The sequence below is a fragment of the Idiotropiscis lumnitzeri genome, unplaced genomic scaffold, assembly GCF_059441095.1.
Source record: "Idiotropiscis lumnitzeri isolate Australia: NSW breed Sydney's pygmy pipehorse unplaced genomic scaffold, RoL_Ilum_1.0 HiC_scaffold_35, whole genome shotgun sequence".
Taxonomy (NCBI): domain Eukaryota; kingdom Metazoa; phylum Chordata; class Actinopteri; order Syngnathiformes; family Syngnathidae; genus Idiotropiscis; species Idiotropiscis lumnitzeri.
Genome location: NW_028283573.1, coordinates 181,443 through 200,562, shown reverse-complemented (window position 1 = coordinate 200,562; position 19,120 = coordinate 181,443). Strand labels below are relative to the sequence as shown.

At 42.3% G+C, this 19,120-nt stretch overlaps 1 protein-coding gene and 1 non-coding gene across 8 annotated transcripts in view; one reads left to right on the top strand and one right to left on the bottom strand.

The window, feature by feature from the left end:
• kcnq1.2 (potassium voltage-gated channel, KQT-like subfamily, member 1.2) overlaps window positions 1-19,120 on the top strand; it is a 119,037-nt gene that overhangs the window by 63,216 nt on the left and 36,701 nt on the right. For all 7 annotated transcript variants that reach the window (XM_088287191.1, XM_088287197.1, XM_088287195.1 and 4 more), the window contains 4 exons: window positions 477-552; window positions 1,759-1,853; window positions 3,532-3,572; window positions 5,531-5,592. In XM_088287191.1, coding sequence (XP_088143317.1) covers window positions 477-552; window positions 1,759-1,853; window positions 3,532-3,572; window positions 5,531-5,592 — 274 coding nt within the window. The remainder of the gene's footprint in view (window positions 1-476; window positions 553-1,758; window positions 1,854-3,531; window positions 3,573-5,530; window positions 5,593-19,120) is intronic.
• On the bottom strand, window positions 16,561-16,633 carry trnat-ugu (transfer RNA threonine (anticodon UGU)). The gene has a single exon. It is a non-coding gene; the product is annotated as a tRNA-Thr (tRNA).

Genomic DNA, 19,120 nt, shown 5'->3' with positions numbered 1-19,120 from the left:
GCATCGATAGATGAGCAAAAATATCCATGGAATTATGGAATCGTAATTTTGGAACGAATTATGTGACACGTTGCACGGCAGATTGTGTATCTGGGCCCGACTTGGCGCTCTAACAGAAGTTTCCACTGCCTCACAAGGCAGAGAAAGGACAGGGAGAGTCTGCAGAAACAGGAAGTGAGACAATCAGCTTGGGTATTTTTAGGTATTAATATCGCAATCCAGTTACGCTTTTTGAAACCGTTTCAAAGCAAACATTGATACGTTTTATTTTTTCACCACAGCGCCATCTGTTGTCTCTAGGAATTAAATGTCGCGATTCTTCCGTCTTCTTGTTTTTATACAAGCCGCAATAAATCAAATAACACTTTTGCATTTTAAACAGTTATTTGAACTCATTACATTTCTTGCTATTATTATTATCATTATTATTATAAATTCAAAACTAAACCTTCCTTTTTTGTGTGTCTGTGCCACAGGTTGTCTCACGCCCAGAGGTCCGCAGTGAAAGTCCTGCGTCGCATGCAGTACTTTGTAGCCCGCAAGAAGTTTCAGGTAAGGGTGGAGGGAGCGCATACATTTGGTGTTATGTTCAGTTGCGGTTGCGCAGGAAGACAAATGGGGGGAGTCCCGAAGAAATACTTCGGCTGCACTGTTGCTTTGCATTTTCTCTCTCTCTCTCTCTCTTTCTCTCTCTCTCTCTCTCGCGCTCTCTGTATTGCTGTCACCGAGCCAAAACCTGATAAAATAAATAAATAAATGAATAAAAAAAAAATATATATATACATATATATATATATATATATGCGTTTGTTTTTTTTTGTTTTTTTTAAATCTACACTATTGGTCATTCAATACGCGTGGGTGTTTTTTTTTTTCACATTATCGATCAATAATGTAATTACGTGTTTCTCTCTTTGACAATGCTAATGGTTGAACATATTTGCCTTTTTTTGGGGTCTCTCGAAAAGTGACTATTTTGGAGGTATAGACCACATAAAGCCCCCAATGGTTGGAATAAATGCCGCTAGATCGTTTTCCATGTGTTGACAACGAGGCGCTCTAAATCGGCCACATCAGCCCTTAGCTCCGGTCCACACACTGGCTGTCAAGTTGGACTTGAAATGAAAATATCACCCCCACCCCCCCCCCCCCCCCCCCTTTAGCCTACTTAGTCTGTTACTTGATGAGCTTGCACTCGCGGTCAACAACGGGGCACTCTGAAGCAAGCAACGCCAGCTGACTCTCCGAGTGAGCGCTGAGCACAGAAGCCGATGCGCGTGCCACGATATAGCGTTGAAATACATTCGTCTTGTACGACAAACATGAGCTCATGCAAACACGTTGCGATGAGAACAGCTTCTTGTGTATGCGTGCGTGTGTGTGTGCGTGCGCGTGTTTCCAATTAGGGCCCTTATAAGTGATCTCAGCTGCCGCCTAAAGAGTTCACCGGGTTCTTTCTGATGGCGCTTGTAGCCACGTCACACCAAACAAAGCTGTGAAAGGACCCTAATGCAATTGCTTTCTACATGACCATGCACTTGTCACTTCACACGCACACGCTCACACACACGCACGTATGCGCGCATAAACCGAGATAACAATGAACCCTTTGCACTTGTGGGGGTTGGGCATGTTTTTTAGGTAGCGAGCACCAGTGCGGTGTTGACAATGTCTTTTGTCTCCCTTCCCTATCTGCGTATATGTGTGTGAGATTGTGAATATATATTTTTTTTTTGTGTGTTTGTGTGTGATCCACAGCAAGCGCGGAAGCCGTACGATGTCCGGGATGTGATCGAGCAGTATTCGCAAGGTCATCTCAACATGATGGTGCGCATCAAGGAGCTGCAGAGAAGGTGCGGACTTTGGAGGAAAAAAAAGAAAAAAAAAGTTGAAAGGCGACAAAGTGTCTTTTTTTTAACTTTGTCTCTTTTATGTTACTTATGAAATGCAGGCGCCACATTTTCTTTTTTTTTTTTCTTCAGTTTACAGGCATACACTCTCTCATTAGACAAAGCAGTTGCTTTCCAAAAAAGAAAAAAAGGCCAAACACCATTTGAAAATAAAGTGCAATGAAGCAAATCGTTAGTGTAATTCAACAATCGAAAATCAAGACCATAATTTGATTAATTTAGAAAGAAAAATCAACAAAATGGGATATATAAGAAAAATTTTTCCTGGTTTGTGTTGTGCAAAATACTAGCTGTGATTATTTTAGAAGTATTGTTGAAGGACTGAGACCCTTAAACAATTGGCTTGAAATAGTCTTTGTGTGTAATACAGTTAAAAAAAATAAATAATCGTAATTAAAATGGAAAAAAAAATGTACTTTAAATTCTGATAAATTGTCTTCTAATGAGTATATTTGACATTAGACTCAGATAAATATGAATAAATTCCCAATAATATCATCCTTGAAAAAAAAAAAACTAGGACAGACATTTTTTTTTTTTGTTGAGTAAAACTGACACAAATTTAAAGAAATTTATGAATAAAAGTAACACCTTGAAGAAAAAGAAACATTTTTATTGGGCTGCAACAGCTCTTTTCAATTAAAATAGTACTGTGCATTTTTATTTATTTATAAAACGTGTTTTCACACTTTAGAATCATTCAAATAAAAATCTCCAAATTTGGGAGATAAAGACTTTTCATTGGACGGACACAAACATTTAAATAAAAGAAAAAAATCTTTTCGATAATAATAGTCCAGTTGAATGTCAATAATAAAATTGTGATGTTTCAATTATTATGTGCCAAAACTAACAAGATATTTTTTTTTCATGTTTTGAATAAGAATTTGAAAAGAAAAAAAAAATTCTCCAAAATGCTTTGGTTTGGAAATGTGAATTCTCATCCAAAACAACAAGAAAATCTTTTTGGGAAGCGATAACATGTAAAAAGAAAAACACATAGCGCTAAAATTTCAATCCTGATCACGTAACCATGACACTTTTCGTGTTTTGTTTTGTTTGTCACGAAACAACAAAATGAATTACAAAAACAATCGTAACTTCAAACATTTGAAGACGCATGCTTATTATTGCAACGTGTGTATGCTTTGCGCCCAGAAGAAATATTTTGAAAATTATGATTCAATGCAGTCTAAGGAGAACAATGGAGTCCAAAGTCTCAACCAAAATTTTCAATTCATACTTTTCAATTAGAATTTCATAAGAATTTCATAAAAGACTAAAACCTGCACAAGTAATATGTTGTAAAAAAAAAAAAAAAAAAAAAGTGCACAGATGTTAATGCATCATAAATGATGAGCAGGCCACGTGTGTGCACGTGAAACCTCTCAGGAGTGAGAGAGCTGGAATTTTCCATCCCTTTTTTTATGTGCTTTTTTTTTTTTTTTAATTCTTTGAAATATGGGTGCTGAAATCCATATGTTTCATTTTATTGCAACTACACAGTACATGGACCCGTGAATGTGTATGTGTGTGTTTGATTGTGCACTGCGTACGTGCGTGTGTGTATCTCTGGACTCAGTTATTTTTGTCTTGACCCGCCCCCCTCCCTCCTCCTTAGGTTGGACGGCACTCTGGGAAAGCCGGGAATGTTCCTCCCAGGTAAAAACACGGAATTGTCCATCTGACAGACAGCCATCACTCCTCAGGTCCACACTATCTTAATAAACGTGCGCACACTTGTACACGTGACACAACGGTGAACAAGCAGGTTTATTTTTGGCTTCTTTTTACGCTTGGGTGATGATTTAGAAGGTGCCGTAATTGCGCCGTGGCTCAACTCCGCATTACGGCTTCATCAGTGAAAGGGTAACTAAACCCAAGATGTTGTCACTTATTCAACACCGTCCTGAAATTCATGTTGAAATTAGGGCTGAAAACTATATCGTGATGCAAGTATGTCAAATCGGTTGATATCGATATATATCGTATTATTATTATTATTATTTATGAATTCATTTTTTTTTTTACTATTGGAAACAAAAAAGCCAAAAGGGCTGAGTTCCGATTTTTAAACTCCGGAGCTCTCGTGTGATGGAGCTACGGGCCGTTTCCTCAATTCAGCCGGTAAATCGACCTTTCGCCTCAGGTTTTTTGTTTTGTTTTGAGTCACGCTAGCTCAGCGGCGCATGCGTAAGCCTCAGGTTGTATTTCCTAAATGGGAGGGAGTTTGTGACGAGTCGGGCCGTGATAGGTTGAATCTGCTCTGTTGTTGTTTTTTTATAGTTTTTTTTTTATCGCTAATTTATCTATACCATTTTTTAGTGATATCAATCACCCAAGTATCGCGATACATATCGATATCGAATTATCGTCACAACCCTAGTTGAAATGCTATTTTAATACGCTAAAATAATCGCTAAAATAATTCTCTTCGATTTTACACTCAGTTTGACATTAAATTTGAACTGGGCGTTGCGTTGACCGAATACCTTGAAACGAGCGATTTTTTTGTCTTGGTCAATTTATTCACTATTTGCCGAACGACCGCTTGTTGTGAAATTCGCTGCCACCATCGAGCTCCAAAAACTTGATCCAGCCCTTCTGGCATCTGCTCATCTTCATCTGAACACAAATATTCCCTCACGTGACACGGAGCTGTGACGACAGTGGCCGCCATTCAGATATTTTATTGAGCAATGTCAATGTTGTTAACGGCGCCTCTCCGGCAACAGCCTGAACTCCCCCAGGCCAACTTTGTTTATTGCTCTCACTAACTTTGTATCTGAAGGGGAATAAGATGAACGTAGTTAGTCGAACCCATGCGGGAGCCCTAACCCCCCCCCCCCCCCATTTTTGGGGGGATGGGGCGGATTTCTCAAATATTTGCCTCTCCCGATTGTGCGGCCCCTTTGGCAAATGTTGAAGCCGCTTCAGTGTGCAAATGACATTTGCAGAGTGCTTTTATTTAACGCAAAAAGGTCATAAAAGAGTGCGAACTGCTCCCCACCAAGAAATTTGGAATTAAAACCTAAACGTGATGAAATGTTTGCTCAGCCGCTGCAAGCGTTCCGACTACAGTTGTACCCGGTTGTCTTTCAAAACAGAATGTCGCATTTCGATGAATTCCAGTCGTGGGACCTTCACTCAATATCTGGAATCTGAAATTATTTTATAATTATTTTAAGGTCCTATTATCATAAATAGTTGCTTTGATGGAAGAGGGCCTCACAATCCAGATGATCACAATCTAAATAATTCCACTATTTTCATGCCGGTAAAGTTTCTACATTTCTAAAAATGCTCCGATACCACGACACAGATACTACTCCAAGCCTGCCCTCCGTGAGTGTGCTTCGGTCTGCCAGCAGGCCGACAGTTCTTCAAGAAGAGTCTCTGTCGTCGGCTTCAAGCGCTTTACAGACGCGAAATAAATAAAATGACATATGGTGTCGCTGACAAGCACGTAGCTTCGTCTGTTAGCTTAATGCTAACACAAAATGAGTCATCAGAATGTTGTGTGGTCATTAGAAACCGTTTTGAATACAACCTAAACAGAAATGCGCTCGAAGAAGATATCAAGCAAATATTATATACCAGTGTTTTCTTTTGGTCGCCAGGTAAAGGGGAAGATAAAGAATCCCCGACAATCGGAGCGCGACTGATCCGGCTGGAAGATAAGGTACGTTCCTGGTTTCGTGTGTTTCCTCTTGCCACACTGACAGATGACATTGCGCGCGGGTTTGCTGAACGTGCTTCCCAAATTCTTTTTCAAAGGTCTTTGAGCAGGTGTGGACAAACTACGGCCCGGGGGCCACATGTGGCCCATTAAACGTTTTAATCCAGCCCGCTGAACTTGAAAAAAATTAAATGAATATACCTTGTTTGTGTTTTATTTTCTAAATGCTGTGGTTTTTCAAAGACATATATTGTTGGAATGTTTATGTTCACTTTCATTTAAAATTAATTTTATTTTTTTTACCGATGAGGTGAGGTTTCCCAAAACACTCCATCCATCGGCTCCTGCTCCGGCCCCTCTGTCAAATTTTAGAACCCATTGTGGCCCGCCAATCAAAACGTTTGCCCACCCCTGTCTTAGAGCCATGACTGTTGCAATAAATCAACCAACAAGCAGACTAAACACTGCATGAAAGGAAATGCAACTGCACACACACACTTTTCCTTCGGGGCTGACCGGTTTCTTTTGCACCGACGCATCACAGCTTTTAACAAAACAAGCATACTCAAATATATCTAACCTAACTTAGTGTACTTATTATCTTAAAAAAAAAAAAGAATTCAATCTTGAGGCGGCACAACTCTGCAGGAGTGAAGAAACGGGCGGAGTTTTAAAACACTTCTCAGAATATTGATGTGCCCAAAAGAGTAAATATTTTTTGTTCAGAAGCTACTTTTAGGACTTTGAATTGGTTAAAAAAAAGTGTTTAAAAAAATAAAAATAAATAACGGATGACGTGGTGGAGCGACCAATGAGATCAAGTTGTGAAACATTTGCAGTATTTTCAATATATAAAAACAATAAAAAAATTGCCTCACGTATGTTGATGGCTTCATTTTTAGCACGTGAAGAATGTCTCTGCGTTCTTCTTAATTTAATTGATTTATTTTTTGTGGCCCTTGGAAGAAAAGTACCACAAAATAAGAAACACCATTTTGTAGGGGTTTAGCAAAAATGCATTTATTTATTTATTTCGGCTAGCTGTGTTTACATGTTTTAAGAAATTTGGCCAGGTTATATTTTCCGCTGAAATGGACGGCTAATTTTGCCTAAATGAAGTTGTCTATTCTTCACGTCGTTACTTTTTTTTTTTTTTTTCTTGTTTGCGTAAGGCCTGTTTTTGTAGCGTGGCGCCAAGCGGGGGAGGCGACATTGCGATGCCAGCGCGATGCCTGCCTGCCTGCTTGTCTATCTGTCTGTCTGTGCTCCCAGTGCCAGTTTTCCACTGTGGCGTTTGTACCCGTTGAACCGGTGCATGCTAGCGCCGCTCGTTTTTTTTTTGTTTGTTGTTGTTGTTGTTTTCCACGCCCAAATCATAGGGTATGAAGTGTGTCCCTCGCCCCGTGCGGCTTGCTGTTTGTTTGCGCTTCACGGCGGAATGATGCTTGTGGACTTTGGAAAATGTGGCCCTCCCGCTTGCGTGCTGCCATTATTCACGATTTTGCACTCATCCAACTCTGGCTTTTGAAAGCTTTCTCCCAAACGTTTGTAAGTTAAGTGATCTTGAAGCGAAGCCTGCGGGGTGCACGCCTCCCTCGCTGTCTGGGTGATGGTTGCTGTGCTCCAGGCTACATGTTACGATTGCAATCTCGCACTTTCAAGAGAGCCTCGCCTACCTGTGGCTTCTCGCCTTGCAACCACGCACGCTCGCAATCCCAACATTGCGTCAAGCAAAAGTCAGCGACAGTCTCAGCGGCGCTGCCTTCGTAATCAGTGTCACACAATTTTAAGACCTGTGACCTTTTGCTGGAACAAAGTCATTACAAGGGATTACTAATGCCATGTCTCTAATATTACACCTCTTGTCAGTCATGCACGTTACGCATTTTAACCTTCACTGAACCTTGAGTGAGTTGAAAGCAATTGTGAAAAGTGACTACATGCAGCATGGAACACTTGTAAAAAAAAAAAACACAACTTGTATGTTTTCGGGCTGAAAGAGTCATTTAAGTTGGAAAAACTTTAGGATGTCAATTAGTGACATTTATCGCAATAGTGTTTGTTGGCAGGACACTTCTGCGAATTCTCATTTGTCTGCTATGAAATGCAGAGAAAGCTAATTTTCACAACAGCAGAAAATTAAGCGTGAGCTAGCATGCGCCAGCTAGCATGCGCCAGCTAGCATGCGCCAGCTAGCAGGCGCCAGCTAGCAGGCGCCAGCTAGCAGGCGCCAGCTAGCAGGCGCCAGCTTGCAGGCGCCAGCTAGCATGCGCCAGCTAGCATGCGCCAGCTAGCATGCGCCAGCTAGCAGGCGCCAGCTAGCAGGCGCCAGCTAGCAGGCGCCACCTAGCAGGCGCCAGCTAGCATGCGCCAGCTAGCATGCGCCAGCTAGCATGCGCCAGCTAGCATGCGCGAGCTAGCATGCGCGAGCTAGCAGGCGCCAGCTAGCAGGCGCCAGCTAGCATGCGCCAGCTAGCAGGCGCCAGCTAGCAGGCGCCAGCTAGCAGGCGCCACCTAGCAGGCGCCAGCTAGCATGCGCCAGCTAGCATGCGCCAGCTAGCATGCTCCTCATAGTGAAGTTTGCCCAATGTGTGCGTTAAATACAGAAATAGCACCTACAACTGACACTACGCCTTTTGATACGGCGCGTTTTTTTGGCTGTGAAAATCCCCCTGTTCAAGAAGTTGTTTGGGTCAAAGTGGCCCATCACTATTCAGAGACATGACTCTACGTTGAAATGACAGCTAACTAGTCATAGCTTGCACCGCGCTCTTGATAATGACTATTTACACGTAGCCTGACTTTCCTTTCTCGCCGCGTGAATGTCTTGTTTTGATGAGGACAACACACCTGTTATATGGAAGAAGAGAAGGGGTTGTTGGGGGGTAGGATGGCGGCTTCCTTTTTGGCCTCAGGCAGCAGGTGGATGAACCGGATGACCCTCGGTGCTTTCCCTGGTCCTGCTCCAATTAGCTAGAAGGGGATTTGCGAACCAAACGTGGGCACCTGGAACATTTTGCCCGCAGGGTGTGGTAAAAGCAACGATTTTTTTTCTTTTTTTTTCTTCTGCTGAACATTACATGACAAGAACCGAACAATATGGGGAAGTTACATGACAAATAAAGATACAAAAAAATGATAAAAAAAAAAAAAAGAGCCAGGGACTGAGCAGTATCATGTAAAGAATCTTAAAGCAGGATTTTCTTCCAAAAGCGTCTTATTTTGAGCTGACATTTCACTATCCATAAATGTTAACAGCGCACGCAAGGATTCAAGTGAAGTGGAGCTTGAGCTGACCTCCAGCAAGGTCGCGGTCACTTCCTAACCTTCTCTAGGCGGCGGCACCTCCCGCCTTCTTCTCGTAAATGTCAAGCTCATGACACATGGAGCAAACCCTGGTGTCACAGTTGACTCACTCTCAAGTAGGATCTTTCCCAGCAGCCCGGTGGACTCATTCACTAGCTACACCGCAGCGTGTGTGTGTGTGCGTGTGTGTGTGTGCGTGAGCAGAGTACGCACAAGAGTGTGTTCCCACAGCGTCCATGCTCTCTGCTTTTCTTCCAGGTTTATTTTTTTATACTGACAAGTAACAAAATCGAAATTATTTGTGAATTAACTAACGTTGATTTTTCTGGTATTTTACTTATTTTTCTGGCAATTTTTTACTTTTATTCCCTCAATTAGAAAAATCTATACATGCTATCCCTCCCTTTGTCAAAATGGGCTGTTTGCTTTTTCTCAACCCAAAGGTCAGAGTCAGCCGTGGTCGATTGATCGATTGACTGTATCATGTTTTTAGGCTATTATGAGGCTATTATATTTTTATTGAACCACAAAAACCTGGCACAATTGTCAAGGAAGAGGCGGATGGCCACAAAGAAGAGGAAACGACCGAGAAGGCGAAGGAGCCTATTTCTAGAGGCTGTTGGCAATGATCGGCAAGCACATTATTTACTGACTGCAACCGTGCGTGCCTTTTTGGCGGCAGTGGTTCTGTACCTTGCCTTTAAATGCAGTTATATATAAAATCATAAATACTGTTCTGAATAATTGTAAAACACTATGAAAAGTGCTTATATAAATAAAATTTGATATATATATATATATATATATATATATATATTAGGGCTGTCAAAATTAAAGCGTTAGCTCAGGAGATTAAGTAAAATGTTCTCAACAGTTAACTCAGTTTGATTTACTTCAACAAACAAATTGCCTGGAAAGATGGCTCAGTTTACATCGTATTAACGAATCAAAGAAAGCTATTCCAACAGTCTTTGAATTAAATATACTTCATATTTGGTGATTTTTGCATTCATTCCAAGATTATTCGAGTAAATATCTGTCACAAGGTTCACCAAAAAATAGTAGTTGAAAAATGTGATTAATCACAATTAATCATGGACTTTTTTTGATTAATTATTTTATATATGCGTGCGTGTGAATACACCCCCCCCCCCGACTATTCCCCTCGTGCTAAAATGCCGGACGCTAACTACCCTGGCCGTGCTTTATGCGAGTATGTCAACCCGTAGATGAATTAATTTTTTATGGGCAGAGTGGGGGGGTCCGCCATTGTGTGTCCGGCGCATCATTTATCACATGGGGACAAAGACGCATGAGTGGAGTTGATTAATGGCTGATGTGTCCGACCCAACGCTCTCCAGATTGAATTCTCCAGGAGCGGCTTGGAAACGAAGACGGATGGCCCCGTGTGTTATCTTTCTGTCACGCGCACCCGATGAAAAATGCCCCGGCGACCAGCTCAAACAGTGGCCAGTGTCTCGGAGCTTCAACTTGGCCTTTCACAAGCCGACGCGCTTTCGAGCTGAGACGAGGCCGATGCTTGCGCGACGTCGCTCACTTTTATGAGAAACAGGATGTTTTCGCATGGTGATCGGCGGCCAAGTCGGTGCCTGTGAATGTCTGCCGTATAAAATAAAACAGGGCCTATAAAAGACATGCGAGATCAAGCTCTAATATGCTACGCAATGAGTGAGTAATGGTTCGAAACCGGTTAAGTGCTCGCCCTGAAAAGATTGCGTATTTTAAAATCGACAGTGTTTGACTGTGAATAAAGTTGGAATGTTGTTTTAAATATCAACAGCATGCAATGATTTGCGATTCTCTGTTGAATCGAATACACTACAGAGATTATGTATTTAATGTTCAAGCTGACCTTTTCGTGGAACAATATTTAAAAAAACGTTTGAAAACTGAGAACGCTTCTCATTGAAACTTTGTCGGTGGAATTCTTTCACATTCTTGCTTGATGTACAGCCGAAGCAGTTCGACAGTCGGGGGTGTCCGTTGTCGCACACATTTTCAATGGGAGACGGGTCTGGACTGCAGGCAGGCCGGTCTAGTACCCGGACTCTTTGACTACGAAGCCTCGCCGTCGTGGTTTGGCATTGCCTTGCTGACATCAGCAGGGGCGTCCATGAAAAAGGACGTCGCTTGGATGCCAGCAAATGTTTCTCCAAAACCTGTTCGGCATTAATAGCGCCTTCACAGGTGTGTACGTTTCTCCATACCGTCTCAGATACAGATGGGAGTTGTGAGAGAGTTAAATTGCTTGGCATATCGTCTTATAATCAGCTGGAACGTAACGCGCTTCGGCACGGCCAAATGCACGGGTCAGTCTCATCAAATAAGATGGTTGAAATGAAAACTGTTTTTTTCAGTGTTCACGGCAGGGCCCGCTGCAAATAGTGTACGGAGATATTTTTTTTTCTGCGATTTTTTTTTTTTTTTTTTTCCCCCACCAAATTTGCGTGACTGCTCTAATTTTTCCGTCATCATATCACACTTGTATCTGATAGCACCTGTTAGCTCACCTGCACACACCACCGCACAGGAATTCGCTTACACAACATCATTAATCTCATCCGATCATCTATCGGAAAGTCACAAGACTAAAATCCTACTGGTAAAAAAAAGAAAATCAAATAATAAAATAAATAAAATATTTAATAAATTATATAATTATTATTATTATATAATTATTATATAATAATTATTATTTTATTATATATATATATATATTATTATTTTATTTTATATATATATATATATATATATATAATTATTTTATTATATATAAAATTCACAGCCACTGTGCGGTTGTCATCACTCCAGCCGAATTAGCCAACACACACACACACACTGTACTGTGCACATTGTTACGCTTATATCATGTGTATTAAACATGGGGGCCGAAGAATGCGCGGCATGACCTTAATCGCGTCTCAATTAGGTAAGTATGCTGTAAATTACAGCAAGGCCAAATACTGGGAATACTTGAGGAGCGGCTGTTTGTTAAGAGTCCATCTGTAAGGCATTTAGGGCCCCCTCAGCTCTGTAATCAGGGCTTGGAAAGGGGGTGGGGGGGCGGGGTGTGCGTGCGTGTGTGTGTGTGTGTGTGTGTTTGTATTCAAACCCTCCTACTCGATACCCAGTGCCCGGCCTTGCATGCAAGGCCGTAGTAAACACACACGGGCTCATCTACATATTTATATTTGACAACTAAGTGGATACTTGAACACACGTAAATATACAAACGTGAATGACTCTCCACGCACACGTTGACCTGGAGATCTTTCCTTGCTCAGTTCCCTCGATGATGACACACATTTGCGTCATATTGTAGTCATCCTGCGATTGCGTAGCAACTGTAGAAAAAGGACGAGTGGATGGATGTGTCGTAGTACTTTAAATATTTTGCATTGCTTCGAAATCACTGGCAAATCACCTTCTGTTGTGACGTTCGTCCCCTGGGAAAAGTGCCTTATGAGCTTCAAAGTCTATTGCTATCGCATCAAATATTTATATCATTCACATTTCACAGTTGAGTCCTGAGTTTTGATTTTGTGGTTTGCGCAATAAATGTTCGCAAAATGAATTTTGTTGCACAATGTTAAATAGAAGAATTTTAACATGTAGATGATTTAGAAATGAAAACGTTTGTTTTGTTATATTGTGCTATTTTTATTGTTCAAAAAAAAACCTTGCTTCAGTTCCTTTCAAAGATTTACCCACAAAAAAAAAAAAAAAAAAAAAATGCTCCTTAAAATTAGAACGTTGCTCCTAAAAGTGGTTTTGAGTCTTGGGTCATCAGGTTATCCGTACACCTGTGGTTCAAAATGAAAAAAAAAAAATGAAACCATCTTGCGTCACTCTTAAATAACGACAATGACACCTCAGGTGCATGCGCCCATCAACACTTTCTCCGCACAAAATCCGCAGCCTCCCGATTGTTTCAACTCAAAGACTCCATGGCCACTTGCCAACTTGCCGCCATCCCCCCCTTTTTTCTTTTTTTTTTTTTTGTGATTTATTCCCAAATGTCTGTCCACCACCCCCGTTTGTTTTGCTCCTGTTCCCAGCACCTCTTTGCCGTGAGCGCATCCTGCCTGTTGTTGTGATGTGTTTTGATATATGTGTGTGTGTGTGTGTGTGTGTTTGGCCATAGCATGAACAGCGGGGAGCCAGACCATCCAGGCCGCTCTAAACAAAGAGAGGAAACTTGGCAAAGGAAACACACACACACACACACACACACACACACTGAAATCCTGGAACACCGCATCGGTACTCTCGCTGACCCGCGTTGCAGACAAGCACATACAGAACCTTCCCGGCATGTCTAGACTCGGCCTTCCAGAGCTCCGCAACGCAACCACCTTGCACTTCCTCCTGTTTGTCCGGATTTCAAATCCTGCGTTTTCCTGTCGTGCTCCGCTCTGCTTTTGTTTCGTCCCCCCCCCCCCTGCTTTGCACTAGTTTGGCAGCGAGGGAGTTTCTTGCCGCGGACAACAGAGGTCATTGTCCTCGACAGAGCTGCACCCTCTGGAGCTTTCACTCGCCGGCTCGCGGGGGGGGTGATTGCGGTGCCGACGCAATCTTGCATCAAATTTGCAGGCTGCAAATGAGTGTCAGTGAAGTGAGCATGAACGCGGTCGCGGGAAAATGGTTCTTTGTAGCTTGGGGAGAGGAATGAAATCTTTCTCATTCCTTGTATTTCACAATAAACCAAGGTGCAGGTTCGGCTCGGTTTCTGGAAAGTTGAAAATGGCCCGCCTGACTCGGCCACTTATTTCCTGTAATCAAGCCACACAGAAAGCATTGCACCTTTAAATTCAAGTTTTTTGGGGGGGAATTTTGTATTTGGCTTCTTAAGCCACTGCAATATATTTGTAGGATAAAAAGATATGTTTTATTTTCCGTCTACATGTGTTGCCCCACCGTTTGTGCTCCGATCTCCGTTCCTTATAACACTGCCACATCGATGAAATGTGTTAGCTCATCTATGCTGTTAGCATTAAGCTAGCGGAGTAAGGTTGCTTTACTTTGTTTATTGCTAAATGTCCACTGAGTGGCAACAGAAAAAATATTTTTGGAAGAACTGTTCACTATCGGCCAACTTATGAAGTGAACAAGATTATAATAGTTGTGGAATTTTCATTCAAGTTTGCTTGTATTCCATTTTTTATTTTGTTTTAATGGTAGCTAGTTTTAATTATTTTTTTTTTAATGCTTTGTTATATTTTCGTTTTATTAGTTTTAGTGTTAGTTTTACTCTATTTTTTATTTTATTTTTTTTAAATATGATTATACTTGATGACCATTCCTGACCTAAACATCACATGCCATTTTTTTTTACACTTCCTAATGTTCCCCCACTATGCTTTTGTTCTGCACACTCATTTGGATCGTGACTACGTGTAGCAGACCTGGTCTTTGTCACGACCGAGGGCTCGCAACTAGACGACGTCTTCCTCCTCATTTGCCGCTCATGCGGCACGGCACTCACGGCGCGCTGCCGACCGTTAGATAGCGTGCGGCCTCGCCGTAAATCATGCTGGGGCAACGCGCCGGCGATGCAGCTCCTGGCAGCTCCCAGACGGCCTTTGGCTTTCTGGCTGCCTTCGCTTAGCGCCACTCTCTAATTTCCGAGCCGGGCCTTTGCCCACTAGTGTGTCTTGACCACATTCCCACAAGCAAGAGACGGCTAGTCTGCGTGTCTGGGCACTCTCTCGCTCTCCAGCTCATCGTCTATAGCTCCTTTGCCGATTTTTGGCTTATGTCACGACCCTCGCTCCCGCTTGTTTTTTTTTTTGTTTTTTTTTCCCCTGCTGCCTTTGGTCTGTTGTAGTCAGAGCCTGTGCATTCTCATTTGAATGGAGGATTATAGGTCTGCAGGCTCGCATCCTGTAAATCATGTCGTGCACGGCCAGCATCTCTCTGCAGCCGCTTCACTTCACCGCTTTCTCCCTGACTGGAAATATGCATGCTCCATTTCCATTGGACAAACTTTTCTTGGCGCTGGATTGTTCTTGCAGGTGTCCCAACTTGCTCATGTCATCCGGCTCATGTCATTAGCGAGCAACGTTATGAATGCAGGCGTTTACGACTTTGTGAAAAGCGGACTGGGCCACTTTGGGCTCAGACGTCGGCCGCGCGCGAAAGTCAGCGAGTGAGCGTCTCTGGGTTTGCAAGTTTGTGTGTGTGCGTGCGCGTGTGTGCGTGTTTGCACCTGACCTACACTATTTACTCAACACCACATCTCCTGTCACCTCCCATTTTCTTCCATGTTGCCATTTCTCGGAAATACTTGTCAGAATGACACAGCATTTTTTTTCTTTCTTTTCGTTTTTTTTTTTTTTCGTTTTTTTTTTTTTTACTCAAAGTGCAAAGCCGTGTGTTTTATCCCTGCGTGGAATTCACCCCCGTTTGAGGCAATTTAAAATGACACGTCGAGTGAAGTAGATTGTGTCTCGCCGGTACTTGCTCGACGGTTCGGTTTTAGCGTCTCCTTTAAATTCAACTTGAAGAACTTCACCGTATTGGAAGACTGAAAGTGGCGCAATTAAACAAAAACAATTTTTGTTAAAATGATCATTAAAAATTAAATAATTCATATCAATAAATATATGCACCATTTAATCATTAAATAAAAGTGTCATGAATTAAATGTTTCATTTTATGCGGGTGTTTGACAGATTAAATAAATTCACAAAACACTGCAACTACAGAAATAATTATGTATATTTTTTTAGATATAATTATTGATAATTAATTAACGACACATTGATTTATTTAATTCAACATTTAATTAATAAAAATTGGATTTAATTCATGACAGTTTTAATTCAACATTTCATGGTGTCTTCATTTATTTAATTTTAGCACATCATCTCTTCATATCACCGGACCCGTCCTTGGATTTTATTGAATGTGAGCCACCAAGGCAAAAGTTTAGACACCCTTGGTGTACTTGTTTTGAGAGGGCGACAGATAAGACGTGAGACAGCCAGGGTGATCTTGACACGTCCCGTCCATGACTCACCGGCGAGGAAGTGGGAGGCCGACCGTGTCTGCGTTCCAGTCGGCTCGATAAGCCCAACAGATAAACAGTCGAAGCTTAGGAGGCGGAGGCCAAAAAAAAAAAAAAGATGAGAAAGGCCACGCCGACTGCGGCGTCCTATCTCCTCGTTCACACCAGGAGGAGGCCTGTCGAGAAGACCTGAGAGGAGAGGCTGCAGTCTGCGTGATAAGCCTTTCAGATAAGATATGCCACTGTGATTTATCTTCTCACGGGCGCCGAACCGAGGGAGCGTTTGTTTGGTGTCACTGGCGGTTTTCACAGTAAATGACATCAACCAGGAGCAGGCCATCAATTTATTACCTGGGCCCTTACCCGACCTAATCCACCTCTTCATAGGTTTTCGGTTTTCAAATTTACCAAGTGCTTCAACGACTTAAAATCCTCTCGATCCAGATACGATTTTAATTCGATATATAGATGAATCAAAATGGTCTGGATCCTGAAGATTTTGTTTTGTGCATCCACTTTATGAAATTACGTCACTTCCACACATCATTTTTAAACAGCGTACCCATTTCACCTCCTACAGGAAATGAACTTGTAAGACGTGTAAACTGGGGACCCCCTGGGCCAAAACACAATCAAGGCCCCAGCGAGAATTGAACTCGCGACCCCTGGTTTACAAGACCAGTGCTCTAACCACTGAGCTATGAGGCCTTAGTGCTTAGTCATCCTGTCCACAGCTTAAATAAAATGTCACGAGTGCACTACTAGCAGAAACGGGTTGCACCGCTTGGTGGAAAAAGGTGACTAACGAACGCGCCCTGCGGTCAGAGGGGAACACAGAAGGTCAATTTAGGGGTCCAAAGAGGTCACTCCCACCAGTCTGATGGCAGTTTTGGTGGGGTCGTCTCAGCAGGCCCCGTGTATGTGTGTGGGGGTGCGTGCGTGCGTGTGTGTGTGTGAGTGTGTGTGGGGGGGGGGGGGTAGGAGCTCCTCAGCTTGCCTCACTCAGCACCTTGACATTGGCACCAGGCCTCTCCACCGAAATCTGCTGCTTCAGCTGCATTGCTCCCCCACCCAGCCACTCCCTCCCTCCCTCCCTCGCTCCCTCGCACCCCCCTTCTGATAAAGTTTCAGAAAGGCGGGGGCGCGCTGATTGTTGACTCTGACTACTGTGGGAATGCAGATGCTCCGTGCGTGCGCCGGCGACCGCGCCCACCGGGGGGGTGGTGGCCAACCAGCTGGGCCGTCTGACGTCTGTCACACACAGGCCGTTCGTTGGCATGACAACGCAGCAGATGGCAGAAAAAAAAAAAAAAAACGCCGCTTAAGTATCACGCGAGCGTGGCTTTAGCGTGGCGTAATTAAGTGCTGCTACCTGTTTTAATTTCATTTCTAATAGATTTTATTTTGTATTTGCTGCCGGAGGAGGAATGTACGGAAGAGGATAAGGGCCAATGAAGGAAATGAAAAGGTTAGCATTATTCTAACTATATTGTCAAAATGAAAGTGAGAATTCTCACTTCCAAGTCAAACTTCCAAATTTTATCTCAGAATTTTAAGATTAAAGTCAGAATTCTGACTTTAATTCCCTGACATTTTTTTTTTATTTATTTATCATTTATTTTTTTATTTCTTCACTGGCCCTAATTTTCCGTAGTCCTCTCCAACGCCACACCATGTCTTTTGCCCCCCACAACATGAAGTGATAATTCTGACTTTAAAGTCACAATTTGGACTTTATTCTTAGAATTGTGATTTTAAAGTCGCAATTCTGACGCCGAAGTCAGAATTTTGATTTTATTCTCAGACTTTTATGTCTAAAGTCAGAATCCTAAAAATACAAATAAATTTATTTATTGATTTATTTTTAATCATTGTGGCTGGCACAACCGCACGCATCATATTTGGAGGTGTCTCCCATCCAGTATGTTGCATATTTAGCTGCATATGAGAGTGTCCAAATAGCCAACTCTGATCTTTGCAAAGGCAACCGTTTTGAATCGGATCGGGTTACATTGTGCAGCTGTACCTAATGTTTTGGCCCGGTGAGTGTAAACAAGCTGTTAGCACTGCCTTTGTGTTCTTTTCATGGGTCAAAGCACTAACGCAGCTAGTCGAGGGGGGGGGGGGGGGCACTGTATTCTTGGACCCCCCAAGTGCCGGGCTGGATAATTGATTTTTGGTGATTTTCAGACTTTCTGCCTTTTTTCCACATATTTCCGCCCGTTTTTCAGCTGAAACATCGACTTAATGTTAATGAGATTTCTGAAGAATTTTTGGGGGTTTGTTTAATATCTTTCTTTTTCATCTTTCTTTTTTTTTTTATAATTTTGAGCTGCAACAAGCTGTGGATACAAAATTTTTTATCTTTACCGCCCCCAAAATCTTGCGTGTTGTGGCACACATTTAAAAGTGTGTTTAAAAAAAATATATTAACATTGCAAACCAAGAGAGTCTAATAATGAGTGATTCAAATAAGAATTTTAAGTTTAAGTTTATTTATATAGCACATTTTTCTTGAGCTCGATTTGTACAAATGAATAACAAATGTACAAACACCAATAAAGCATGTGCTAAAATCTCGTAAAAAAATTGCAATAAAACCACCAGACAAGCAGATAGAGAGATAAATCCGAAGATTGCGATGAATACCAGGATAGTGTCATTTGCGCTGCAATCGAAAGACAGGTCCGATCTCTTGCCCGCCACGCAAACCGTCCCGTCGCCGTTCACAACAGGGCGCCAACCGCGTTCCTGATCCGATTGTAAACATGACGCACGGCGGGCGTGGTCGCACCGCCGCATAGTTTTGTTTTGTTTGGGATTCTTTTGAGCGACCCACATACCCCGGCGTCTTTCTATTTCGGGCTTGTGACTTTTTTTCTTTTTTTTTTTTTTTACCTTAAGGAGGTAAAGCGGGCCGACTGGCAGCCAGTGAAAAGCCTTCAGGACTGGAGTAATATGTTTTGATCTGTTTAATTTATGTTAAGAAAGGATTTGGTGGGGAAAATGATCTGTTTAAAACAAAACAAACAAAAAAAAAAAACCTAAATGAACTAGACACATTATTCGTTTTACACGGACACTCGAAGTGATGCCGTGGGGCCGAATCTGTCCCCGAGGCCTTGCGTTTGACACCTGTGATTTCAAGTCTTGTTTGTCCCCGCTCGCCATTCAGGATGATTACACCTCTTATGC